At 45.5% G+C, this 27729-nt stretch overlaps 1 protein-coding gene across 1 annotated transcript in view; it reads left to right on the forward strand.

Annotated features, from left to right (window-relative positions):
* The window catches only part of SDC3 (syndecan 3), a 107067-nt gene that overhangs the window by 64730 nt on the left and 14608 nt on the right, over positions 1-27729 (forward strand). Inside the window, exons 2-3 of the mRNA XM_081015449.1 lie at positions 21896-22022; positions 22647-23245. Of these exons, the coding sequence (XP_080871575.1) occupies positions 21896-22022; positions 22647-23245 (726 nt within the window). The remainder of the gene's footprint in view (positions 1-21895; positions 22023-22646; positions 23246-27729) is intronic.

The following is a 27729-nucleotide window of genomic DNA, read 5'->3' on the forward strand; positions in this document are numbered from 1 at the left end:
GAGATGAACGGGTCATAGGCGCCATGGAAGTTGGAGCTTTGCCTGCCATTGAGTAATTCGGATTCTTTCTGGAAGGATGTCTTTGATTGTGCCAGGCTCTTGCCCACTAGCATAGCTGGCATAGCTCAACTGGTGTGTACAGTTCTGATCAGTCCACTGAATAATAGGAAAGGTGCAAAAAAGGACAAGCTTAAATGAATGATGGGGCGAGGACACATTTTCCTTGGAGGAGTGGCTAAAGTATCTGGGTGTTTATAATTTGGGGGACGATGACTAAGAACTAGTGCGAAGGGAGTGGGTTTATACATTTATGCATGCCATGGAGGAAGTCAGTGTTCTTCCCCTTAACAGAGTAGATATGTATCCTTCTATGCAATCCACTATTTGAAGGGCTCTCAGGGGGCAGTCCTCTATTTGATGTTGCTCTCCATGGGAATGGCTGTCCAGTTTAATGAAGGGCTGTGTGATCTGAGTCCAGTTTAAAGATGAAACATCATAAGGGAGAGCAGCAGGGACCTTGAAGTTGCCCACAAACAACTAGCACCGGGGGAGCAGACTGAGCAAGCACAGAGGTCACCAACTCATAGCCTTGCCCGCTATTTAAATGAAGAGCAATTGTTTCTAAATTTGCATCTGGGTGTGTGCTGTGCATTCCTGTATGCAAATCTCTGTCCTAATATTTCTGGTGTTGGGTTTCCCCTTCCTTGGCTCCTCTTCAGTTCTTATGCCCTGGTGGAGACTGCATCGCCCTGGATGACGCACAAACAATTGTCTTGCTGTGTTAAAAACGCATATATAACTCCAGTTATGGAAAGGAAGCCTAGGAAGGTAGATGACACACTCAGGAGTCTGTGGCAGTGCCAGAAGCTGAGAGGTAGCATGGAAGTTCCAGGAGCCAAGAGAGGAATAGGAAGCTGACTTCTAGTGAGTCATACCACTGGTCCATAAAGCTCAGAAAAGTCTATATTGGCTGGCATCAGCTCTCCAGGTTTTCAGGGAGGACTTTTCCCAGCCTCACCTGGAGATGCCAGAAATTGAAACTGGGACCTTCTGTGTGCAAAGCAGATGCTCTACCACTGAGTTGTAGCCATAATACAATACAATACAATACAATACAATACAATACAATACAATACAATACAATACAATACAATACAATAATCAATGTCATCTTTTTTTGATAGAGTTACAAGCTTGTTGAATCAAGGGAATGCTGTGGATGTAGTTATCTTGATTTCAGGAAGGCCTTTGACAAAGTCCCCCATGATATTCTTTTGGAGAAGCTGGTAAAATGCCATGTAGTCAGCCTAGCTTCCAAATTTTCCACCAGTTATTATGGCTTCCAAAGCAGAGACATCACCTTGCCAACAAAGGTCCGTATAGTGAAAGCTATGGTTTTTGCAGTAGTGATGTATGGAAGTGAGAGCTGGACCATAAAGAAGGCTGATCGCCGAAGAATTGATGCTTTTGAATTATGGTGCTGGAGGAGACTCTTGAGAGTCCCATGGACTGCAAGAAGATCAAACCTATCCATTCTTAAGGAGATCAGCCCTGAGTGCTCACTGGAAGGACAGATCGTGAAGCTGAGGTTCCAATACTTTGGCCACCTCATGAGAAAAGAAGACTCCCTGGAAAAGACCCTGATGTTGGGAAAGATGGAGGGCACAAGGAGAAGGGGACAACAGAGGACGAGATGGTTGGACAGTGTTCTCGAAGCTACCAGCATGAGTTTGACCAAACTGCGGGAGGCAGCGGAAGACAGGAGTGCCTGGTGTGCTCTGGTCCATGGGGTCACGAAGAGTCGGACACAACTAAACGACTAAACAACAACAACAACATGTGTTCCAAATCCTTTCAATCACAGCTCCACGTAGAGCACACTGCGCCCATCATAACTGATGGTCTCCCCTTATGCTGGGCTCACCACATGGACCCACAGACCTTCATTCAGCTTATTTAGTCTGAACATTTCTAGCTGGGCAAATTACATTTAACAAAGCTTCTGTTGAGGCTGAATTTCCTCCTTTGCACAAGCAACCTGCTCCAGAGATGAAGCCAGCGGAGGAAACTTTCCCAAATCTGTGACCTCCTTTTTTTATTGTCTTGAAAATGCCATCTCTTTGCTGCACAGAAAAAAAGAGAGGAAGAGGTGGGGGAGAGAGAGAAAAGCTGTAGATTTCCTCTTGGCAGGATTTTCTCTCATTGCAGAAAGGCTGTGTTTGCCTTGGGAGAATACTAATGGACTGTGCTTTGAAGGGAAACAGCATATGTTTAAAAGAATGGCAACTTTGTTGTCAAATGGAAAACGTTCCAATTTAAAACATGTGTGTGCATGAATGCACACTCTTACCACGCTTCAATTTTAATGAGGTGGCAGTTCCCACTGGCTGATAACACCTCCATTTATTGACAGTTGTCTTCCGGGAAGATTTTATTTTGCTCTGTTTTAGGTATGCATCTTAACGTGAGTAGCTATTGCACTCAAAGCATCCAGATTACAGCTTCAAATGATTCCATTTCTTCTCTTTATGAAGCACGGCTTGCATGCCAACTTGGGTGAGTGCAGGCTGTAGGCTCAGCCATCTGCAGGTAGGACTGGGGAGAATCCTGCCAGAAATACTGGAGAGCTCCTGCCATTAAGTGTAGACCAGGGTTTCCCAAACTTGGGTGTCCAGCCATTTCTGGACTGCAACTCCCATCATCCTTAGCGAGCAGAACCAGTCATCAGGGTTGATGGGAACTGTAGTCCAAAAAAGGCTGGAGACCCAAGCTTGGGAAACCCTGGTGTAGACTAAATATGTAATAGGGGAAGAACTGTCACATGGAAGATGGAGCAAGTTTGTTTTCTGTTGCTCTAGAGGGGAAGACTCAAACCAGTGGATTCACGTTGTAAGAATAATGATTCCAACTAAACATCAGGAAGAACTTTCTGATTCTAAGAGCTTTTTAACAGTGGAACAGAGTACCTCAGAAGGTGGTAGACTTTCCATTGGATGTTTTTAAAAAGAGGTTGGATGGCCATTTTCTTAGCTGTGATCTCTTCTAACCCCATAATTCAATGGTTCCATGAACAAGATGCACAACTGGTCTTACTCTGTATAAGGTTGTTCCCGTGTAGTAAAATACCTCCTGCAATCCTATAGCCCCTGAGCCATAGGAGACACAGAATCATCCTGTCCAATGTTTGTTTATTTATTTTATTACCATGTTTATACCCCACCTTTCCTCCTATGGAACCCAAGGAAGTATCAATCTTATTAGGGTCAAATGGAGAGACCCTGCTCTGTGCACCATCTGTGATTGAGGCCACTGTTCATTGGAACTAGAGGCGGGGCCTTCTTGGTGGCTGCACCAACTCTATAGAACACCTTTCCTCAAGAAACCCCCTTATCCAGTTGACCTCTTTCAGCTGGTGAAGACATTTTCATCCCAGCAAGTTTCTTTGCCTTAAAAGGAAGATGTCTTCTCTGAAGAATGTTCTTTAAAAATAAATCTACCTTAACTATCGAATACAATTATAAAGCCATTGTTTTTGGTTTCTAGTTTTGAGTCTTTTAAATTACTGTAAGCTGTACAAAGAGAAACATAGAGATCAGAAGCGCAGGATGAGAACTGTGATTGATTGATTGATTGATTTTATAAAAAGTTAGGTTTGTTGTGGGAGCTTCCCAACTGCAGTTTCTGTCCCACAACAAGCATCTACTTTAAGGTGGGTTTTTTCCCATGAACACGTTGGAGAGAAAAGGTTGTAACAATCTTCCACACATTCTCCATGGTCCCGATTCTGACTGGGCATGTATGCAACCTCACCCATGGTTTATTTTATTTTTTAAAAAATCAAACCAGCCATATTTAGGCATCCATTTTCTACATGCAATCAAAATCACATGTGGTGGGAGGCTGGTGGCGGCGGCACTGGCCCCTCTGGCACATTGTTGCTTTGACCACAATCCCCATTCTTAGTTGGAAGAACATGAGACTCTTAAGAGCCAGTGTGGTGTAGTGGTTAAGAGTGGTAGACTCGTAATCTGGTGAACTGGGTTCACGGCTCCGCTCCTCTACATGCAGCTGCTGGGTGACCTTGGGCTAGTCACACTTCTTTGAAGTCTCTCAGCCCCACTCACCTCACAGAGTGTTTGTTGTGAGGGAGGAAGGGAAAGGAGAATGTTAGCCGCTTTGAGACTCCTTAGGGTAGTGATAAAGCGGGATATCAAATCCAAACTCCTCCTCCTCCCCTTCTTCTTCTTCTTCTTCTTCTTCTTCTTCTTCTTCTTCTTCTTCTTCTAATATTTCAGTTGTAGGTTCGAGCCCAATGTTGGGCAAAAGATTCCTGCATTGCAGGGGGATGGACCAGATAACCCTCATGGTCACTTGATAATTCTATGATTCTTCTACATTACCATCCTATTGTTTACAGTTCTCCATGTTAAAAGTACAAAATGCCTGCAGCAGGCAGTGTCTTGTAATCAGAAGCTCCCAGTGCGGTTTAGAGCCCTGCATAACCAGGGATCCATGAAGCTCTCCACAAGCACAGCATCCTTCAGGGATGTCCCGGGGGGGCCGCGGGGGGGGGGGTAGGGCTGGCCAGTGACCCCCCCAAAAAACTCATGTGACTTTAATTGTGTGAGGTAAAAACACCTACATACATTAAAAGATAATGTCAGATGAAATCAGGCCTTTAATGCAACGTGTAGCTTGGTTCTTTAGTCAACCATTGTGAAATTAATCCTATACTGTTGCAATCAATTATGCATAACAAATAGTGTTACAGTCCATGGTGCAATGGAAATATAAATGCATGAACAATATTCAAACGACCAAACCATTCTTCCTGACTTTCATCCAGGGACCCCAGGGTATATAGCCCAATAATTTACATGTGCTATTTAATACTAGGCTTTAATAAATAAGTTCCCCCACATACAATAGCTATAAAACAAATGCCAGCTGCTTTTTTTTTTAAAGGATTAGGTTAATTTAGGAGGGCAGGGTGTGCCTGTTTCTAATGAACATTGTGTTGCGTTGTGCAGGCGTAAATTAGAGATCTGGTGAAGTGTAATGATATGTTGGCTGGGCTAAATTTCCCCATGCAAATCTCCACTCAGCCCTGAAGCTCACTGGGTAACTTTGGACTGGTCATTTTCTCTTTCACAGCCTAACCTAGCAACCCCCCCAGGGTTGTTGTGAGGATTTAAGGGTGGTGGAGGTGAGACATCTTCATCATCTCGAGCTGGATAAAAATGTAGTTAATCAAATAATAATTGAAGCATGCCACCTCCAAACATATATTCATGTCTGGCTGCTTGTGGAAGCTCAGAGGCTGAGCATGCTTTGCTGGGCCCAGGTTGAGTTCCTAGCATATCCAGGTATGGCTGGAAAAGTATCTTGCATGGAACATTGGAGGGTAACTGCCAGCTAATATGGACCAGGCGTGGCTAACACCTGACCTGGGGACAACATCAGGTCCTCTCTCCCATCAAATGTCTCTTTCCCCACCTCCCCGATCTTACCAGTGTTGGCGAAAAGAAAACAAAAGTTGGCACAGCACTGCGGTGGGGAGCTTAAACTTATCCATGCAGCTCAGCATTCTGATGGGTGTCTGTGTGCAGACTGTCCCCTTTGGCCATCTGAGGAGTATGGCTCTTCTGAGGAGGAGTTGTTGTTGTTTCCTGCATCTGAGAGTGTGGCGTGGTCACATTGACTGGTGGCAGGTAGTCCCCAGAGTGAATTCAGCCTTCTGGCCAGAAAAGGTTGGCCGCTTAATGTTGTAGTCAACACTGAGCTACATGGGCCAGGGGTCTTTATCAGAGGTCCTCCTTGCTAGGTCCAGCAAGGGTTTATTAACCTACCAACTTGCTTTGATAATTGCTTTGATAGGTCGCTGTTGCTTTAAATATGAGACAGCCACTTACTGTGGCTTCAAAAACTGATGCTGTTGCTTCAAAAGTGGTAACTATATACTTGCTTGAATAGACAAAATGCCTATCTAGTGCTGCATCCTTCTCTCCAACTAGATGTTTATAGGAACCCCACAAGAAGAAAGCAATGAATGTGATTTCCAGCAACTGGCATTCAGAAGCACACGGTCTCCTCCAACCACGGAGGCAGAACAGAGCCATCATGATAGCCATATCCTGCCAGAATTCTTTAAGTTCTTACCCTCGTTGTCATATTTATGCAAAGCTAGTTCCCCCTTATCTCATCTCCTAGTTAACTGACAGGAACTTGGAGACCCTCACTAGGAGTTTTTTTGGCTGTCACTCACACCAGAATCCTCCTCTTAAGATTGCTGCCTTCCCCTTGGCAGACTTCCTTCAGCTTTCCACTGAAGTCTTCTTTCTGATCAGGTACTTGAAGACCATCACTCAGCCACAAAGATATCACAGTTGCCTCCTCTGAAGTCTTCCAGTGACCTAATGTCAGCTGCTCTCACTCTGGCCAAAAGCTATCCTGGATAACTGCCTGTTGAGACTCCTCCTCCTGACTGGTTGTCTTTCCTCAGCTTGCCTTCCCTTTCTTTTCAACCCTCATCCCCAACTAACCTCCCAGAACTACCAGCAATCGGTCCTGTGCCCACCTTTATATTCATCCCAGTTAGAATCCTTTGACCAATCAGGATCTCCCTGGAGCTCTAAACCCTCATTGGCCTGTAACTGAGTACCAGTACATTTTGAATAGAATGTCCACTGAAGGACGAATCACCATTCAGTAAGCCCTTTTGAATTCTCCTGACCCATAAAAAAAGCTGGATTTTGCTGTTAACTCCTATAACTGTAAATAACTGGCAATAGCTGGCAAGTTATTAACCAAGAGACCTCCTTTGAAACTGTAACAGCCTCATCTGGTGGTTCTTGGCAGACTACCGGATAAACCCACATGAACTGTATATTTTCTGGCTTTATCCTGGAGTAAAATACTAGCCCCCCCTTCTTCCCATAGTTAACCATTTTCATACCAGTTTTCATATCATAACAGCATTCCTAACATACCCATTTTACCTCATAAGAATCTAGTTCCTTCACACCATCACACCCTGCTCAAGTCTAGCGAATGTGGGCTGATAGCTTCTCCCTGATGTTATAATCGCCAGGTTAAAAGATGTACTCGCTAGTGGTGAACTGTCAGGTGTATTTGTCGACCTTTGGCTAAATATACGGAACAGTAAAGCAATGCGACCATGTTAGTCATGCTTTGTTATAACAAAATGTCCTAATGGAAAAGCAAATTCTTTGCCTCTGCTTAGAACATTGGAGTCGCTCCAGCTTGCTGGGTATTACTCATACGTACATTAAAGAAATGGATCTCCCAGTATTTCTTTGTCTGAACGCTTTGATATGTTTCACTGAAGTGTGGTGAAATCTACAGCATTGTGCTATCGGTTCAAAGGAGCCCTTTGTCCGCCATGTTGGTGGCTTACGGTGGCGGAAGCTGTCTCTTCTCTTGGACAAGGACTCCAATTGTCTGAGATGAGCACGCTCTGCCAAGAGCATCATATTGCCGGCTATGAGCAAACACATCATCCCAGAGTTCAATGCCTGCACAGTTAAGCGTTTGCCCTTGCAAGTTTTGTTTAACAGTCACGGCATAGGCTAATTTTGAGAGCAATTGGCAGCGTGAGATTGCGAGGGCTGATTTGCCCGACTTCCATCTGAAATGAATGCATGGGTGGGTAATGAATGCAATAATCAACACTATGTCGTTTCTGTCATTGCTCAGAAGTTTTGCATCAACCAGAAAGTGATGGAACGGGTTGCTAATGTGTTCAGGTCTCCAGTTTACTTTCAAACATGAGCTTTCACAAAATGAGCCCTGCTGGATGAGCAAAGGGTTCATGTAGCAAGGGGAACCTGTGACCCTCCAGACATTGTTGGATTAGAACAGGCATAGGCAAACGCTGGCCCTCCAGATGTTTGGGACTACAATTCCCATCATCCCTAGCTAACAGGACCAGTGGTCAGGGATGATGGGAGTTGTCGTCCCAAACATCTGGAGGGCCAGCGTTTGCCTATGCTTGGATTAGAAACACCTATTTACTGTACAAAGATGAAAGTCCCATAGGTTTCGCCAACCACTTTTGCCTGCCTATCACTGGCATATGGCCCTCAGAAGGTTCCTATGAGGCAATGTGGCCCTTGCCCACCTCTGCCCTAGAGAGCCACAGCCTGCCAGAACAGACAAAATACTGAGCCAAGTGCAGCCTCAGGGGCTATAATGTTTGGGCATAGTTTTTTGTATGTTTTGGGCCCTAATAATGTTATTTACCAGAAATAAATAAAAAGGAAAGGTAAACCTTCAAAATAAAACGAATTCTACTATTTCTCTATGAATAAGTCCAAGTAGCAAAACTCTGTGTATTTGAAAGCTGCGACTTGACTGTAAAGGGTTGGGCAGGGAGATTTTTATTTTATTTTAAAACACTCCCAGAGAACTAGATCCTTGGGGAAATGAATTGTTCATGGCAATCTTATATTCCAACCTCGGAGCCGAGAATAAATCTCAGAGCCGGTCTGATGCAATTTGTGCCAACAGTCAGGTTGCTCATTTGTCATTCCTCATCTCACTTTAACGCCAGGGGGGCAGTGGATGACTTCTTCACATCTCCTCCCAGGAGAGAGAACAGAGCAAGTTTGGAAATAATGTGGTGTTAACAGGCATGTGACCAGCATTTTATAGGGTTGTGTGTGTGTGTATAAATCCTGATAAATTTGGGAGTGTATAAAGCCAATTTTATCTATTTATATCCATTGTATTATATACCAACTTAGGATTTGCCTAACTTTTTTTTTTTTTTAATTCAACATGCCATAGAAGATATATATTTTCCCCTAAAGCACACTCGTTGCAGACTAATTTTTACCATATGGACATTTTCCCCCAGCAGATTTTAATATGATTTGTACCTGAAAATACTGTAAACAGCTTGTATAGTCCACAGTTATCTGCATGTCCTGTTCCAGTTAGCTGGTTCTGGGTGTCTTGTAGTGAAAGTTATTACCTCATCAGAAAAGTGTTAAGATTAGCAGACATTTCTTTTTGTTGAATCTGTTGCCTTATGAGTGTCCCACAGGAACAGCAGAGGAAACTGCTTTAAGCCCAGTTAGAGCATTGGTCCAGCTATATATTATCTTTACTGGTCTTCTTCAAGCTGATGTTTTGGACCACAGCTCCCATCAGCCCCAGCCAGCATAGCCAGTGGTCAAGGATGAGGGGATTTGCAGTCTAAAACATATGGTTGGGGAAGGCTGGTCTGTAGCAGCAGCTTTCCAGAGTCTCAAACCAGAGCCTGTCCCAGCCTTTATCTGGAGCTGCCAGGATTTAGATGACTTGAACCAGGGAACTTTTTCATGGAAGTTTTACCACTGACTTCACCAAGCTTCCCTCTGCCCCTTAAATGGGTTTTGCTCTCAGGGGGACTTGAACCCTTGAACCCTTGCCCCAAGGAGGCCTTTGTGTGTGGTATTCAACCCTGCTTCAAGCTGAGCTATATGGTAAGCTTACCAGATTTTTTTCAATGAATCCAGGGACACGTTAATTAATCAATTAATTAAGTAATTAAGTAATTAATTAATTACTACATGTTCGGGACGTTGATGCTGCAGCAATGGCATGGGGCAGAGGGGCGGCCACCGCCTTGACCTCAACCGCCACGTTTCTTCTTCCTCTGAGGCTTCTATCTCCTTTCTCCATGAGCCTGGACAGCCCCTGAGTTGTTGGTTCTTTGGTGGTGGTGGGGAAGCGGTGCACGGTGGGTCAGGCATGGAAGGCAGAGAAGGAGGGCTGAGAGCGGTGGCGGCAGCAGCGAGGCTCGGGCAGTGTGATGCCTCCCTTCCCATCGGAGCAGCCCCAATCCCATTCCTACTTGAGTGCAAGCAGGAGGGGGCGGGGATCCCTCAGCTGGGAAGTGAGGCTTCACACTGCCTTTCGGAGCAGCCCCATCCCAACTCCTACTCGCATGCAAGCAGGAGGGGGCAGGGATCTCTCAGGCAGCGTGATGCCTCCCTTCCCATTGGGAGGGGATGGGGATCCCTCAGCTGGGAAGGGAGGCTTCCCGTTGCCTAACTGAGAGATCCCTGCCCCCTCCTGCTTGCACGCAAGCTCTGATAGGCAGCGTGAAGCCTCCCTTCACAGCTGAGAGATCCCCACACCGTTCCTGCTTGCATGCAAGTAGGAGTTGGGAGGCTGCTCCAATAGGCAGCATGTAGCCACCCTTCACAGCTTAGTTGCTAGGGTCAGTGAAGGTGGAGGCAACCCAGAAGCTGCATCTTAGAGCCCCTACACCACCATCATATGGGGACTTCCGAGCAGCTCCTGAAGCCAGCCAGAGCCAACTGCTCCAGGCTGCTGAGACTGCTGCTGTTGCATTTTCCAGGGACATTAGATGAAATCTGGGGACATTACAGGGATGGAATTTGTCCAGGGACTTATTTGCAATTCCGGGGACTCTCCTGGGAAATGGGGACGTCTGGTAACCCTACTATATGGGTAGTTCCACAGAACGTGATGCTAGACCCTTCCCCTGATTCACCCCAATGATGTATGCAACATTGGACTCTTGAGTGGCCCCAGACAACTACAACTCCTTTCATCCCTGAGCATTGGCCATGCTGGCTGGGGCTGATGGGAGTTGGAGTCCAACAACATCTGGAAGGACCACAAGTAGCCCACCATGGTGGTAGATCCTATATTTTACTCTTTCTTGTTCAAAAGACAGCACCAATGCTATCGAGTGGCACTCTGCTGCCTGCATGTCTCGCAGAGGTGATGTTTCTCATTGTCTTGTTCTGTTCAGACCTTAGTTGCACAACTGTGCTGCCCAAATGTTAATTATTTTCATTCTATTCTAAGTTCATCCCGAGATGGTGTGAGATTCCCCTGTTCTCAGCGGAGGAGGGTGTGAGCGCCACTTGTGGCCATCATGTTACACCTATCTATTTGTGAGGATATTTTTAGTAGCAGCCCTGCAGTGATCCAGAATAAGTTTGGGAGCCGGCAGTTGGTTTGCATCATTGAGCATCATCTGGTGCATCGCCAAGCTGTGTCCTGTTCCTCTAATAAAGAGCTACCTTTATACTGAGCCAGATCATTGCTCTGCTCAAAGCAGTACCATGCTCTGACTAGCACTGAATCAAACACGGCATTCTTAGCCGGGCTGTCTCAGAGCTTTCAACTGGAGAGATAATCAGGTTACCTGAAAGATCATCCCAGATATAACTGGCTGGACCTTGAGAGCGTCATTAGAGGTCCTCACACCTAAAGAGGCAAGGTGGGGGGTTGCAAAGGAGAGAACCTTTTTTGTAGTGACAAAATACCCTCCCGCGCAAAGCTCAACTGGCGCCTACATTAAAATCCTTTCAGATGAATACCTTTCAATTTTCCTAAACCTTTTCCATTTTTGCCCTTGGAACAGATTATTTCTGCTGGGTTTTAAACCTTATTTTGCTACTTGTTCTGGGTTTTAGGCAGGAAATTGAACTGATTAGGAACTTTGTTGACTGGGTGGTCCAGATGTCTTTCTTGATTGGGGTGGTCAAAAAGTGTTGTAGATAAATTAGTAAAACGAAATACTTAGGGTTTAAACTGCTGCGTTTGTTTATGCAAAACATGTCTTCTGTCACTAAGCTCTTACCGCTCAGGGTCCCATAGTGAAAGACATGCTTTGCATGTTAAGAGATGCCTGTGTAGGAATTAGCATGCAGCCTGCATGTAGTTCATCATCACATGCAAATTTGATAAGAGCCCTTTGCTTCTATGGTGCAGCTTGTGGGGTAAAGGAGATTGCAGCAGTCCAGGGGGAGACCACCATCTCTTGTAACCACCATGGTTGAATGGAGTTGGGATCTATCAGGAGGCCTGTTCTGCCCAATGTCAGAATCAGGCTTTTAGTGTGGTGACACCTACCCTTTGGAATTCCTTCCCACTGCATATCAGATAGGTGCCTTCTCCGTTGCATTTTTGATGCCTGCTAAAGATGTTCCTTTTCCAACAAGCCTTCTAAAATATTTATCCCAGCTGGAATCTGTTTTGGATTTGAATTGATTTTGTCCCCATCTGCACTGTACATTCAATGCAATATCATACCAATACAGTATCATGCCATACAATATTAAACCGTCATCTCTTCCTGGGAACTGTAGTTTGTTGAGGGTGCACTGAGAGTTGTGAAGGGACCCCTATTCCCCTCACAGGGCTACAAATCCCAGAGGGGTTTAACAGTTGATCTGACTTCCCAGTGAATTCTGGGAATTGTTGCTCCGAGGGGGATAGGGGTCTCCAAACAACTCCAGATTGGCAAAGGCTGCTCCAGTAACCTAGAAATTATTTGAATGCTAAGGGTGTTGTGGATTCCTTATTTTCTTAGTCAGCCAGAAACCGAGAATGAATTGCAAACGAAGGCTACTCTGTGAGTGCTTTGTGCTGTTAAAATGTCTCAAAGTGTCTGAATGTGATTGCTGTCAAAAACTAATTGTTAGGCTATATAGGCTAACTGACTTAGAGGTTTCTCCCCCTCTTAATGTTGATTTGACTCTGCCATTGCAGTTAAAAAAGCACAATCCTCCGTGAAGCATTTATGGGTTTGCTTTCCATCAAACCAACTCAGCTTGAACTGAGTTTCCTAGAGGAGCTAAGCAGGGATAGTCAAGGTCATCCTATTGGTACGTAGAAGCGGAGCTAGACATCAAAGTGTTCAAGAATATCTCTTGACTTCAAAATGATGTTCATTCTCCCTATCTTTCTCTGAAGTCTGAAAAGGAGATCAGAGCACAGCCATTAGGATGGAGGAATTGGTTTCTATGGTTACTGTTGTCATGTAAGTGACTATTAGGATGGTATCCCGGTGGGATTCCTCAGTCCATCTATCTGTATTTTAAAACCTGGCTTTATTGATATCCTCCCTCTCTGGATTTTCAGTGCTTTGCTCCATCCACACACTTATCCTTGCAGTGATGAGCTCCATCTCCCTCCGAGTTTGCGAGGGATAGATTGGCATCACACCCTTTTCTTCTTACAAACACACAGATAGATTTTTGGGGTGGGGTATTCATGCGAGGAGAGAAATTACAGCAGAGACAGAAGTCCAAGGAAGGACAATGGTTCAGCAGTGGAGCATCTGCTTGCATACAGAAAGTCCCAGGTTCATTCCCCAGCATTTCCAGGTAGGGCTGGGAGAGAATCATACCTGAATCCTGCCGAGTTAGTGTAGACAGTACTCAACTAGACGGACTGAGGATCTGCCTTAGTATAGGGCAGTTTCCTATGTTCACACAGCACATGGTTAAAACTATGTTAATCACCTAACAATATGCAGTGATGGCCACCAACCTGGTCAGATTTAAAATAGGATCAGACTCATTCACAGAGGAGAAGGCTATTCATGACTACTAGCCATGATGGGGTGTGGGTAAGGGATGCGGGTGGCGCTGTGGGTTAAACCACAGAGCGTAGGACTTGCCAATCAGAAGGTCGGCGGTTCGAATCCCCACGATGGGGTGAGCTCCCATTGCTCGGTCCCAGCTCCTGCCAACTTAGCAGTTCGAAAGCACGTCAAAGTGCAAGTAGATAAATAGGTACCGCTCCGGCGGGAAGGTAAACGGTGTTTCTGTGTGCTGCTCTGGTTCGCCAGAAGCGGCTTAGTCATGCTGGCCACATGACCCGGAAGCTGTACGCCGGCTCCCTTGGCCAATAAAGCGAGATGAGCGCCACAACCCCAGAGTTGGTCATGACTGGACCTAATGGTCAGGGGTCCCTTTACCTTTACCTAGCCATGATGGCTAGGTTCTGCCTCACATGCTAGGAACTGCAAGTGAGGAGAGCACTATTGCCCTCAGGTCTTGCTTCCGCAAGCTTCCCAGAGGCATCTGGTTGGCCACTGGGGGTGCCAACTTGACTAAAAGATTGTGGGGCCCAGGTAAGCCCCGCCCCGCATAAATCGACCACATGATACAGTGCACACACACTATTTGAATGGGAATGCCCATCAACTTTGTGGGGGCCAGGCTCCCTCAAATATTTTATTGGGGGGCTCAAGCCCCCACAGCCCCTAGGAGTTGGCTCCTGTGTTGGCCACAGCAAGAACAGAATGCTGGGCTATATGGACTTTGGATGTGATCTACCAGGGCTCTTATGTTCTGAATGTTTATGGTGAGGAATGGGAGACGGCTGGAGAAATGTTAAGATACCTTCCACCCAGAAATGTATTTTTGAGACTAAAAGGATTTCTCTATCTTGTTCCAAATGGAGTCTGTGGGCCAGACTGGACTTCAAGCTTGCAGAAGAGTACAGGGGCAGGAGTCAAAGTTTAGACTCTCAAACAGCTCTGAATGGAGCAGGGGGAGAATTGCCTGCATATCTGCATCCAAGCAGAGAGCAAGCCTAAGGCCAGGCCAGATGTGAGATTTGCCACATTTGCCACCTGTCCCTGCACAGTTGAGTTTGCTTTCACAGTCAGCACAGGGGGATTCAAGTCAAACTGGGGGTGTCAAAGGGTGTAGGGTGGCTTTAATTCATGGGTACATGGCGTACATGGAGATGTCATTTAGTGGCACAAGGGTGCTTCAACAGAAGTAGTAGAGTGTGAAAAGAATCTAGGGGTCTTAGTGGATCACAAGCTTAACATGACTCAACAGCGTGATGTGGCAGCAAAAGAAGGCCATTGCTATTTTATGCTGTATCAACAGAAGCTTAGGGTCCCAATCAAGAGAAGTAGTATCACCGCTGTATTCTGCCTTGGACAGACCACACCCCGAGTGTTGTGTCCTGCTCTGGGTGCCACAGTTTAAGAAGGATGTTGACAAGCTGGAATGTGTGCAGAAGAGGGCAACCAAGATGGTCAGGGGTCTGGAAACCAAGTCTTATGAGGAACGGTTGAAGGAGCTGGGTATGTTTAGCTTGGAAAAGAGGAGACTGAGAGCAGATATGACAGCCGTCTTCAAATATCTAAATGGATGTCATGTTGAAGATGGAGCAAGCTTGATTTCTCCTGTTCTGACTCGAACAAATGGATTCAAGTTATAAGAAAGGAGATTCTGACTAAACACCAGAAAAAACTTCCTGACAGTAAGAGCTGTTCAACAGTGGAATGGACTCCCTTGGGAGGTGGTGGACTTTTCTTCCTTGGCATTTATGAAGCAGAGGTTGGATGGCCCTCTGTCCTGGATGCTTTAGCTCAGGTGTAGGCAAACTAAGGCCCAGGGGCCGGATGTGGCCCAATCGCCTTCTAAATCCGGCCCACAGACGGTCCGGGAATCAGCGTGTTTTTACATGAGTAGAATGTGTGCTTTTATTTAAAATGCATCTCTGGGTTATTTGTGGGGCATAGGAATTTGTTCATTCCCCCCCCCCAAAAAAAAAATATAGTCCGGCCCACCACATGGTCTGAGGGACGGTGGACCAGCCCACGGCTGAAAAAGGTTGCTGGCCCTTGATTTAGCTGATATTTCTGCATTGCAAGAGGTTGAACTGGATGACCCTCGGGGTTCCTTCCAACTCTACAATTCTATAATTCTATGTTCCAATCCAAATCCCTCTCCCCATGCCTACTATTCATCATGGAAGAAAAGCTTTCCCATGTGTCACTAAATGACATCTCCATGTACCCTAGATAAGAGAAGAAGCTGTGTGTTCCACAGACTCCAGATCTTCTCTGAAAACTGCTGTCCTTCTCCTCCAGCAGATCATTTATTTCCTTCTCTGTGAGCATGCAAACAGCACATCTTCCAGTTCACATGCTTCTAGACCATGAATATTTTAGCACAACTGTAGTCTCTGCCAATCCCACTGGCTTTCCTGGTGGGTGGCTAGGTTAGAATGTTTGAAGGGAGTGCAATGGGCTGGTCTGTTGACATTCAAGCGGTTCATTTCCTCTCTTTGTTTTCAGTGGCGAAAACCCCCACAATGCTGTTAGGGTTTATGTAAGGTCAACTGCAATATCCCAAATCTAGCAATTCCTGTCTTCGCTGGCTAGGATGATAAACCGAAAATGGATGCCTTTGTACTAATTAAATTGCTATTTTTTATTTTATTTTTTAGAAAGGTGAAATATTAATGAAAAAAGTGCACACTGTGGTTAGGTGGTAGAAGATCAGCCTACTCTCAACATGACCCCCCCCCCCCCGATTTATTTGCTGGACTACAGCTCCCATCACCCCTGACTATTGGTGATGCAGGCTAGGGCTGATGGGTGTTGGGGTCTAAAACACTTGGGAGAGCACCAGGTGAAGGAAAGGTGTTCTAAGGGATGCATACTGCTGATTTACTGTTTCTTCTACATAGGAACATGATCTCTTTGGAAAGATGCTCTTCTGTTTGCACACTCCCCCCCTTCAATCTCTCTCTCTTTTCTTAACTACCTATGTGGACACAGTACAGTGGTTCCTTGGTTCCCAAACTTAATCCGTTCTGAAAGTCTGTTCCAAAACCAAAGCGTTCTAAAACCAAGGCATGCTTTCCCATAGAGAGTAATGCAAAATGGATTAATCCATTCCAGACTTCATTCCAGACTTCCAGACAACCCCTAAAACATCAAATTAACATGAATTTTACTAACGAGGCCATTGATCCATAAAATGAAAGCAATAATCAATGTACTGTACTGTAAAATGAATATTCTCTTGGCCCCTTTTCTATTCAATTTCTATATCAACGACATCGTTACAACTATGCAGGCCCTAAATCAATCTGCCCCCTCTTTACAACAGCTCAAGATCCCCATATTACTCTATGCGGACGACATGGTGATACTGTCTTTAACCAAGCAGGGCTTAAACAACATGCTCAGAGGGCTCATGACATATTGTGATACCAATTCCCTCAAAATCAATTTCGCCAAAACCAAAATTCTTACTTTTGGCACGAAAACTCTGAAGTCATTCTGGAATTTTGAGGGCCACTCTATTGAATATTGCTCAGCATTCAAGTATTTGGGAATCACTTTTCAGCATGGGCTTAGCTGGTCAGCTCACCTAAATATGACCATCCTGGCTGCCCGTAGAACCATCAAAGCCTTGGAGAAATTCTTCTATGCAAAAGGCGGCCAGTTGGTTCCACCAATCAGAAAAGCATTTATCAGCAAAGTCCTCCCGATGTTACTGTATGGGGTTGAAATCTGGGGGTGGAATTTAAAAACACTACAACGGCTGGAGATTCTACAAAACTCTTTTGCACGAAAGATACTGGGTCTCCCCAAGGGCTCGGTTGCTGCACAGTTAAGAACAGAACTGGGCCTCCCCTCCATTGTTGCGAGAGCCCACATTAGAATTATTAGTTTTTATTGCAAATTAATCAATGCCCCAGGTTCCCTACTAGCCAGGCAAGCCTTTTTAACTTGTTCTCATTCCAACAAATGGTCCAAGGCCATGGAGACTATTACTGCACGCTACTCCCTCCCAGATCTCGACACGCTGTCATCTTGGGACCAACATAAAATCCGGGCCTGGATTCTTATAAGAGATGAGGCCATGGACCGGGCACAGTCCACCTCAGCTCGCCTCTCCATGTGGCTCCCTAAAGTGAAAGTGGTAAGATCACTTGCCAACTACTTGATAGACCTGACGGAGCCCAATTTGAGAAGAGCGTTTACAATGGCCCGTTTCCATTCTATACCCACGGCCTTCCTGCAGGGGATCTACTCTAAGACCCCTATTACTCAGCGTCTATGTCCATGCACAATGAATGAAGTAGAGGACTTCATACATTTCTTTTTCTACTGCCCTATTTATGACCCAATAAGACCTAAGCTCCTCCTCTTGATCCCGTCCTCCATTTCATCTAAGGAAGACTGTTTGAAAGCACTTCTTGTGGACGCAAATCCCCAAATTTCACGTGGGGTGGCAATCTTCATAGTGCAGGCTCTGAAACTCAGGGCTACTCTGACAGGGTAGTGTGTCCTAGTCCTGGACCTGTTTTAATTCTTTTATTACCTTTTTTAACTCAATGTGCTGAGCCTATTTTGGGGCCATTTTATGCTTTATTTATATCCGCATACTAGTTTTTTTGGCGCTGGCAACTAAATCTCTGTATTATTGTCTTAGGGTATTTTAAATGTCATTACGCCAGCAATATCGCTTTGAATTTTGCTTGGTTGCTTGTCTCCAACATTTTTGTATTGTCTTATTTTGCTATGGCTGTATGCTAATGCAATTAAATTAAATGAAATGAGAATATTGTAGATGATGAAAATAAAAATAAATTTTTTTCTTATGTGCAGTTATGATAGCCATTGTTCTAAAAACCAAGGTACCACTGTAATGTGACTTGATTTTGTGTTTGACATCCTCGAGAAAGCAGAATTGTCTGCTGTCACTCTCGCCTTTGTCGCTTCTAGGCTGAACTATTGGTATGCATCGCATGTGGGGCTACCATTGAAAAATGTTCAGGGGCCTTAACTCATGCGAAATAAGATTTCCAGCCTGATAAATAGTTGTATCTGGAGCCTACTTTGTGGAACATACAGTACTAGTTTTGTTCTGTCTGCACTGGTTACCACCTGTCACAACCCAGGGATGATCGCCTGTCAAGCATTGGTCCGTTTATGTGCAGAATTCTTGGAAAACTGCCTCGTTCCACACTAATCAAATTTAGCCCTGTCTGTGCTTGTGTGTGTGGAACTTGCTCACTTTTCATCTGATTGATTGTTCTCAACCACCCTTCCAGCTGGAAGAGGTCACTCCATCCCACCTTTTGTTATCTTTGTCCTTGTAATTGACAATAATGCATTTTGAATTGATTAAGAGCCTTCTCTTTCCTTCTCTCACACACATGCTCACCTTCTCTCATACATCCCCTCCCCTCTCTCTTACGCACATATGCACACACTTCTTCCCTCCTTTGCTCACCATCCTACACTCTTCCCATCTCTGTCTCACACACTCACACTCACAATTCTGCCTCTGCCCCTTTTCCGTCCTTTTCATTTCCATCAATTGCCTCCAACTGTGCATACAGACCAAAATCATTATGACATAATAATAATAATAATAATAATAATAATAATAATAATTTCTACTCCATCTGGCTGGGTTTCCCCAGCCACTCTGGGCCGCTCCCAACAGAATATTAAAAACATGATAAAACACCAAACATTAAAAACTTCCCTAAACAGGGCTGCCTTCAGATGTCTTCTAAAAGTCAGGTGGTTGTTCATTTCCTTGACATCTGATGGGAGGGTGTTCCACAGGGCAGGCGCCACTACCAAGAAGGCCCTCTGCCTGGTTCCCTGTAACCTCACTTCTCGCAGTGAGGGAACCGCCAGAAGGCCCTCAGAGCTGGACCTCAGTGTCCAGGTTGAACTATGGGAGTGGAGATGCTCCTTCAGGTATCCTGGGCCGAGGCCGTTTAGGGCTTTAAAGGTCAGCATCAACGCTTTGAATTGTGCTTGGAAATGTACTGGGAGCCAATGTAGGTCTCTTGGGACCGGTGTTATATGGTCTTGGTGGCTACTCATAGCTAGTGATAGCTGTATTCTCCATGAATTTGTCCAAGCCATCTAAGTTGTTGGCCATCACTGCCTCTAGTGGGAGTAAATGTTCATCGTTTAACTGCACAGAGTGAAGAACTATTTCCTTTCATCTGTCCTGAATCTTTCCACATTCAGCTTCAGTACATGGTCAAGAGTTCTAGTGTTAAGAGAGGGAGAAAAGCATTTCTCTCCCCACTTTCTGTATGCTATGCGTAATATTATACACTTCTACCGTGTCCTCTCTCACTCACCTTTTAACTAAGCTAAAATGTTCCAGATGCTGCAACCTTACCTCACAGGGGAGTCCCTCCATCCCCTTGATCATTTTGGTTACCCTTCTCTGAAGGAACCATTCAAGCCAAGCAGAAGCACTCAAGGGCCATGTGAATAATGGCTCGCGAGGTGTGTGACCTCAGGAGAGGCTGTGTGACCTGGCAAGTGTCCCGAGGGGCAGATAGAGAGATCCAGAGGGTTTCATTTGGCCCCCTGGCCTGAGGTTTTGCCTCCTCTGCACTAGTGCAAAGCCACCACTTTGTTGCAAATACAGTTCAAAAAATTCCAGCTGTAAAACTCAGCACCGTTCAAGCAGCTGCAATTCAAAACAGCAGAAATCAATTATAAAAATCCTTCTGGAATTAAAAAAAGGAGAACACATTTTCAAGGCATGTCTACAAGCCGCCACCGTGGTTTCTTCTCTCTGCTGGTTTCTCTCCCCCCAACTTTCTGCTTCCTCGGCATAAGCTGAGCATGCTCTCCTCTGAGGAGGAAGTTGGGATCTTGTTGCCACCATCCAGGTGGCTGACTGCTGATTTGACAATAGCGCTGACAGGACCCGGGAGGGGAACCTCGCTGCTTAAACATGGACTCCTTCCCACTTCCTCACAGCTCCATGTGCTAAATGGGTGACAGCTGGACTGCCCAGGCTTCTGCTTCTTCTGCAATCTCAGCAAAGCTACAGCTGGAAGCCACATGGCTGAATTTCACAGTACAGTGTTTAAAAGGGCATTATCCCCTGTTGTACGGTAAAACCCAAGCAGTGGTTTTTGCTGAAAGATTGGTGGCCATGCTATAAGCTCGATCCAGGGTGAGGAAGCGGAGCAGAAAGCCAAGGTGCTTTGTTTGGACATACTGTAGGACTTAAGATGGAGGCAATGATGCTTCTGAATACCAGTTGCTGGAAGCCACAGGAGGGGAGAGTGTTCTTGTGCTTGAGTCCTGCTTGCTGGTTTCCCACATTGGCCATTGTGAGAACAAGATTCTGGACTAGATGGGCCATTGGTTAGATCCAACAGGGTTCTCCTTATGTTCTGAAGGCTCACTTCTTTTGATGCTTGAGATGTGTGTTTTCAGGGCCTTCCTTATTTCTGTGGCTCTGTTTAAACCGTTTTCAATTTTTAATTGTTGTAACAGACCTGGACTCTGCTGATGAAGGGCAAGTAATAAATGTAATTATTAACAACAACAGTGTTCTTAAGTACTGTTTTTCTGCTGTGACATTTTTCTTCTTTCTACAAACTCTGTGGTTTTACCTGCCTCCTGTTTTGTAATATACTAAAATGCAGTGTTAGAAACTGAGATATGAACACTAGGAGCTAAATGGCACCTTAAACCTAGGTAATGGGAGCAACAATGGAATGTATAGGCTCACTTTTTAAATAACAAGAATACAAAGCTGGAAATGAATGAACAACAGCTAAAATATCATGTTCATTTTTCACATGGTCTAGTCCTTCAACTACCGCCCCGCTAATATTCTTAAGAAGGTCTTTCCTCCAATCGTCAGAGAGTGGTTGGAAGTGGGGAGGCAGAAAAAGGCCTTCCTTTCCTTCCACTCTGCCATTTTAATCTGAAATCTTAGGCACAGCATTGTGCCCAGAGCTCAGAAACTGCTTGTGCTAATGAAATTCCTTGTTGCAAAATGCTCCTAGAACAATGGGAGCTTCGTATGTTGCTAACATGGAATTTGTAAACCACCAACTGACTGTCAAGACCAGGGGGGTGGGATCTGTGGCTCTCTAGAGGTTAGAGCCCTCCAGTTCCCACCATCCTTAACTATTAATCATGCTGGCAGGGGGCTGATGGAAGTCAGGAGTCCTACAGCATCTGAAGGACAACAGGTTTCCACCCTTTTGGTAAGGCATGATGGCAGCTCCTGTGTATGTTTTCTCTCTTGCTAAGTGGTGGAGACTCTGCTTCTCCCCAGAGTCATTCATTGGCATCTCCAGGTAGGTCTGGGAGTGAGCCCCAGTCTGAAACCACGGAGAGCCACTGCCAGTCTGTGTAGACAGTGCTTAACTAGATGGACCAATGGTCTAGCTCAATATAAGACAGCTTGCCTGCACCCCTGGACTCCAAAATTACTGCCTATGCTGACTCTTATTCTATGCGCATGTTGCTGCACTGGAAAGTATTAAGTCTGTTTTTCTTGCTGTTTGAACCCAGGCCCAGCACTGGCGGAATGAAAATTATGAGCGGCCCATTGACCTGGAAGGCTCTGGAGATGATGACTCCTTTGAGGATGAAGAAATTGATGAAATCGAGGAACTCTACTCAGGCTCTGGCTCAGGATGTGAGTACATATTTAAGACCCTTAAAAGGAGGGATGTCACCCTGCTGAGTGTGACTGGATAGAAGACATCACTCTTTCTCCTCCATTTATATTGGTGGCAGAGTTATTACGGAAAATTTGTGGGGGGTTTTGGTGGTGGTGGTGGTGGGGAGAAAAAAGCCCAGAGGTTGAATGTAATTTTTTTGGAATTCAGAAGCAGACAGCTGGTTAGCCTTCCAGAAGCAAACATTGTAAAGAACATTGAATGCATTTATTCTCCTCATCCTACTGAAGGTCTGGTTCATTTATTTAAAATGCTTATAGGCTTACTTTTAAAGGCCAAAAACCCTACTAAGGTAGCTTGCAAGTAAAACAGTGGCGGGAAGTCTCAAGCACAGTGTGGATAAAATTTTTAATGGGGAGGACCATTAGTTCAGTGGTAGGACACATGCTTTGCATCCAGAAGGTCCCAGGTTCAATCCTTGGCACCTCCAGGTAGGGCTGAAAAAGACTCCAGCCTGGATCCCTGGAGATTCAGTCAGTGTAGGAAACACTCAGCTAGATGGCTGACTTTGTAGACAGCAGCTTCCTGTGTCCCTACAGTGACTCTGAGCAGTCAGATCCTAACCTTTGCTTCCCTTACAGATTTTGAGCAGGACTCTGGGATCAAGACCATTGTGCGGCTCAACACAGATGCACCCCTCACCCTACCTACAACTTCCCCTATGTTGCCCGCCACCTCTGTGCAGCCAGTAGCCACCCCCTTTGCGCCATTCCCTGTGGAGGAAGCCACCTCTGATCCAGTAACGAGCAGCCTCTACATCCCCAGGGTGACCGAAGCACCAGCGGTCACTATCCGGAAAGCGCTTGGTACCACTGCTAGCACCGCAGCCCTTGATGCCTCTGCTACCGCTAGTACTATTGCTACCACCACCGCCACAACTGCTGCCACCACCACCACCACCTCTGCTACGATGCCCATGTCCAAGCCAACGACTGTCCTGAGAGTCCTGCCCCCCTTTATCACCATTGTAGCCACGACGCAGTCGATCACACTTGAAACGCCAACCATGGCCACCGAAGTTGCCAGGACGGAACTGAACACAGCTCCGCTGGTGACCACCAGTGTGACGAAGAGCAGGGCTGTGCCAAAGCCAAGCACTTCTTGGGAGCCAGACCGCAGTGAGAGGACTACCACACTGCCCCAACCCTCAAGTTCTACAGCACCTACAGAACCAGTCCAGGTATGGCTTGCTGTTCTTGTGATTTATTAACTTAAGTAAAGGGATGTCCCATGGAAGAGGGAGCAAGCTCCAAATTACAAGAAAGGGATTCCGACTGAACATCAGGAAGAACTTTCTGATGGTAAGAGTTGTTTGACAGTGGAACGGACTCCCTCAGAAAGTGGTGGATTCTCCTTCCTTGAAGGTTTTTAAGCAGAGGTTGGGTAGCCCTCTATCATGGATGCTGTAGTTGATATTCCTTTGGATTAGATGACCCTCAGGATCCCTTCCAACTCTTCTGTTCTATGTTTCTATGAACATAAAATACAAAATACAAACAAAGCAACAAAAATACATATCTATATCTATATCTATATCTATATCTATCTATCTATCTATCTATCTATCTATCTATCTATATATATATCACACCAAAGTTACAAAACATAGAAGCAGCACAGGGATATTTCCCCAAAGAAATAGAGAATGAATAATGCAGAAAAATAAAAGCAGTAGAACACATCATGGAAGTCAAACTGCACAATTTGGTGGGGGAAGAGAGTTTTCTGAATTTATCACACACCAAACAACACAGAAAGGTTTTGGGTCTTCCTTACGCTTAGAAATATGTAATTTGTGAGTTATTTTCTTGACAGTAGCCAGAGTCCACATATTCTCATGCCAAGATGAGAGGCTTAAGCTCTTTGATTTATGGGCCAAAGAAGTTATTGCTGCAGTCAGCATCCACAGAAGGAGTTCCTTAGATCAGAAACTTGCCGTTTGATCCCCCCTCAGGTTCAGAAGGGCAAGTTGCAAGGAGGCAATAGATGGGGGCGTTTAATTTCCCCCCCTGAAACTTTGTCAAAGTGCACAAGCAGAGTAAAAATTTCCACATTTAATCATAAGAAGATCTAAAAATAAAGATACAAAAATTTAATATCAATAACAGCAACCATTCCCCCCCCCCCAAAGCCCTTAAGCAATACTCCATCCCAGGAGTCTGTTCAGCAGCCTCGGTGTTTAGCTGGAGTCAGTCAGGGCCCCACCCTCCCAGGCCAGGTGGAAAAAGGCATTCAGGACAGGGAGAAGGGCTAAACAGCACAAGGCGCAGACAGTCTGTAATTGGTTCTTCTCATCTTATGTTTATTTAAATGTTTAAATAAATTTAAAGGAAGTTGCAGGATGGTGGGGGCAAATGGGTTCAGGGCAGCAGTCCTGGTAAATGACTTTTCCCTCTGCATGTCATTTTCCTGATGAAATCTCTTCCCTAAAAATGATCCTAGCCTTGTTGGGGAGGGAAGACGGGCACTGTGCACTGCCTTTTAAAATTTCAATCCAGAAGAGCTTGGGGTTGTAATATTAACCAGGAAAATGGCATGGTGTGAGGGGTTCAGCAAACACTCCACACGTGTATTAGGGCTACCACCTGAATTGTAAACCACTTGACTAAATTTGCAGAGAAATATAAATAACGGTTCTTGAAAGTGCAGGGGGAGAAGTATACACTTCTTTGTTTTAAGAACAAGCTGGCATTGTTAATTTCAAATATCATCTTTTGTTGCACATCAGACTTTAACCCTGGTTGATGTAAATTGTGGGAGTAAATTGACGGATTTGGGGGCGGCATAATGTTTGCGATTCTTTCCTGCCCTTTTCGTGGGGGAACAGAAGCGCACATGTGCAGAAGGGATGGGGGAGTAGCGATGCCCAAAGATGTTCGTTGTTGTGTCACACCACACCCACTGGTGTGAATGAAACTTAGTGTGTCATGCCCGTATGCCAGTCAAAAAGCCACAGTTCCATAGCTCAACAGGTCCTGAAGTGTGTAAAGAACATTAGAAAACAGGCAGAAGCCCTAGCATTATAATCAGGAAAACTAATGTAACATTCCTCCTATTTGAACACATCCTTAGTCATGCTCATTCATTTCAGTGGGTCTAACATTGGATACAACCCAAGGTTCTTTTTCTGAAGGGTTGTGGATGATGCCGTTTTCCCTACCTTCCACTGAGAGCACAGCACCTTTTTACTCCAGTTGATTTGGTTTCTTAACACCTTCTCTGTGCCCTCTACACTCTTGAGGGCCAAGTTTGAGGCTCAACCGTGGAGGTAGAAATAGCAGTGGGAGAATGGCAGAGTAAGTGCTTAGGTTAATTTGATTTTTCTAAAAATACAGACATATAGTGTGAGATCTGCTGTCACCATCAAATAGTTTTTAATTAATCCAACCAAAAATTTATTTAGGTGGGGAATTTGCATTGGGCACCAAGGAGGCTTCCAGCAGAAATCAAAAGCAGTACTGGTGGAACACAAGCCAATTTAGTTAGATCACAAAAAACAACAACAGCTCCAGCATTAGAAACCAACCAACCGGCCAACCCCAAAACAACAGATCCCGGTTAAATGGTGCTGAAGCTTGAAAAGAATAAAACCTTTGTCACCTGGAATCTTGAAGTAGGTGCTAGATAAGGATGTCTGGTGAGGAAATTCAAAAATGGAGGGGTGGCACAATTGAAAAGGCCGATCCTATGCCTAGATGGAAGTGCACAGAATCCAATAAGTGACTCCTAGGAACAGAAACAGGGCCAGCCCAATACATTTTCCTCTCTGAAGCAAAGGGCAGGAGAAGAAAACAAGAGCTTGCCAGATAAGGTCTGTGGCCCATATAATCACCTTCCTGTTCTCACAGTGGCCAACAAGATGCCCATGGGAAGCCAGCAAGCAGGAACTGAGTTCAACATCACTCGCCTCACCTGCAATTCCCAGCAAGTGGTATTCAGAGGTCTACTGCCTCCATCCATGGAGCAGAATATAGACATCACAACTAGTAGCCTTATCATCCATGATTTTCACTAATACCCTTTTAAAGTGGCCATCTTGTGGGAGTGAATTCTATAGCTGACCTACAAAGGACTTCCTTTTGCTTGTCCCGAATCTTCCATCATTCATTTCTTTGGATGACCATGAGTTTAGATTTGTAACCTGCTCTGGGGCCTGGTAGTGAAGGGCAGTTAATACTAATAACAGATCTGGGTTTGCCAAACTTTTTTGACCCATGGACAGATTTGCATGCTGGAGAAACGTATAGGTGCCACACGCCCACTGCAACCAAGCTAACGCTGCTCCCTATTCTATGAGTGGCAATAGAATGCCTCTCTTAAGCCTTATTTCACTGGGGGAAATGAACCTTGTAGGCATCAGGGAACGTTGCTTTTGCCACATCTGCACTCACAGGCACCATGCTGGTCTGTGTCCTGCTTCTAATATGTAAGGGATGCGGGTGGCGCTGTGGTCTAAACCACTGAGCCTCTTGGGCTTGCTGATCAGAAGGCCAGCAGTTTGAATCCCCACGATGGGTTGAGCTCCCGTTGCTCTATCCCAGCTCCTGCCAACCTAGCAGTTCGAAAGCATGCCAGTGAAAGTAGATAAAAAGGTACCGCTGTGGTGGGAAGGTAAACGGCATTTCCGTGCGCTCTGGTTTCCGTCACGGTGTCCCGTTGCGCCAGAAGCGGTTTAGTCCTGCTGGCCACATGGACAAACACCAGCTCCCTCGGCCTGAAAGTGAGATGAGCGCCACAACCCCATAGTCACCTTTGACTAGACTTAACCGTCTAGGGGTCCTTCACCTTTACCTTTACCTCAATAGTAATGTGTATTACTCGACTTGTTTGTGGTAAGCCAGCTCTGCTGTGTTTGGGGACCTCCTTCTTATTCTTCTTTTCAGGCAGTCAGGCTGGACTTCTTCCCCAAAGTCATGCCACCAGTTGGCTGCTGGACTGTAGCTTTGATTCCAGCATTGTGACTGTAACATTTAGAGGAGGGTGGCAGGGGAGAAATCACCCTGATCTATGGCTAGAGGGCTGTGGCTCAGGAGTAGAGCACCTGCTCTTCATCTACTGAGATTCCTGCATTGCAGTGGGTGGGACTAGATGACCCTGGGGGTCTCTTCCAGCTCTATGATTCATATAATATCTGAAGCTCTGGAGAGCTGCTGTCAGTCAGTGTAGGCAATGCTGAGGTAGATGGACCAGTGGCCTGACTCAGCGCATGGCAGCTTTCTTTGCTGTGCTGGTTTTTGGGTGGATCTTCTGGGTTTCAAAGCCCTCCCGGTGCACAGCACATTATCCTCTTTCTAACAATCTGGCAGTTAGAGACACAACAGGTGCCACAGAGAAATCTAATCCTTCTCTTTGTCTGGGCTCCCAATCTGCAAAATAGGGATGACGGCATTTCTTTGCTCTTGTTAAATATGAAGAAAGAGGCTATTTTGGTTGGTCGTGGCTGGGATGTATTGTGGGAAAGCACAAAGAATCCCAGGAGCCGGATTGAAAGTGCTGGGTGTGGTTTTGTTATTTCGCTGATTATCATTTTGTCCAGACTTTGCTCCCGAGAAGCTCACAGAGGGTCATATGGCGCTGCAGTTTCGTCCTCACAGCAGCCCTGTGAGGTAGGCTATGTGGTCCAGAGCCATTCAGCCTGCTTTATGGCTCAGTGGGGATTTCATC

This window comes from Podarcis pityusensis, assembly GCF_964106645.2.
Source record: "Podarcis pityusensis genome assembly, chromosome: 8".
NCBI lineage: Eukaryota > Metazoa > Chordata > Lepidosauria > Squamata > Lacertidae > Podarcis > Podarcis pityusensis.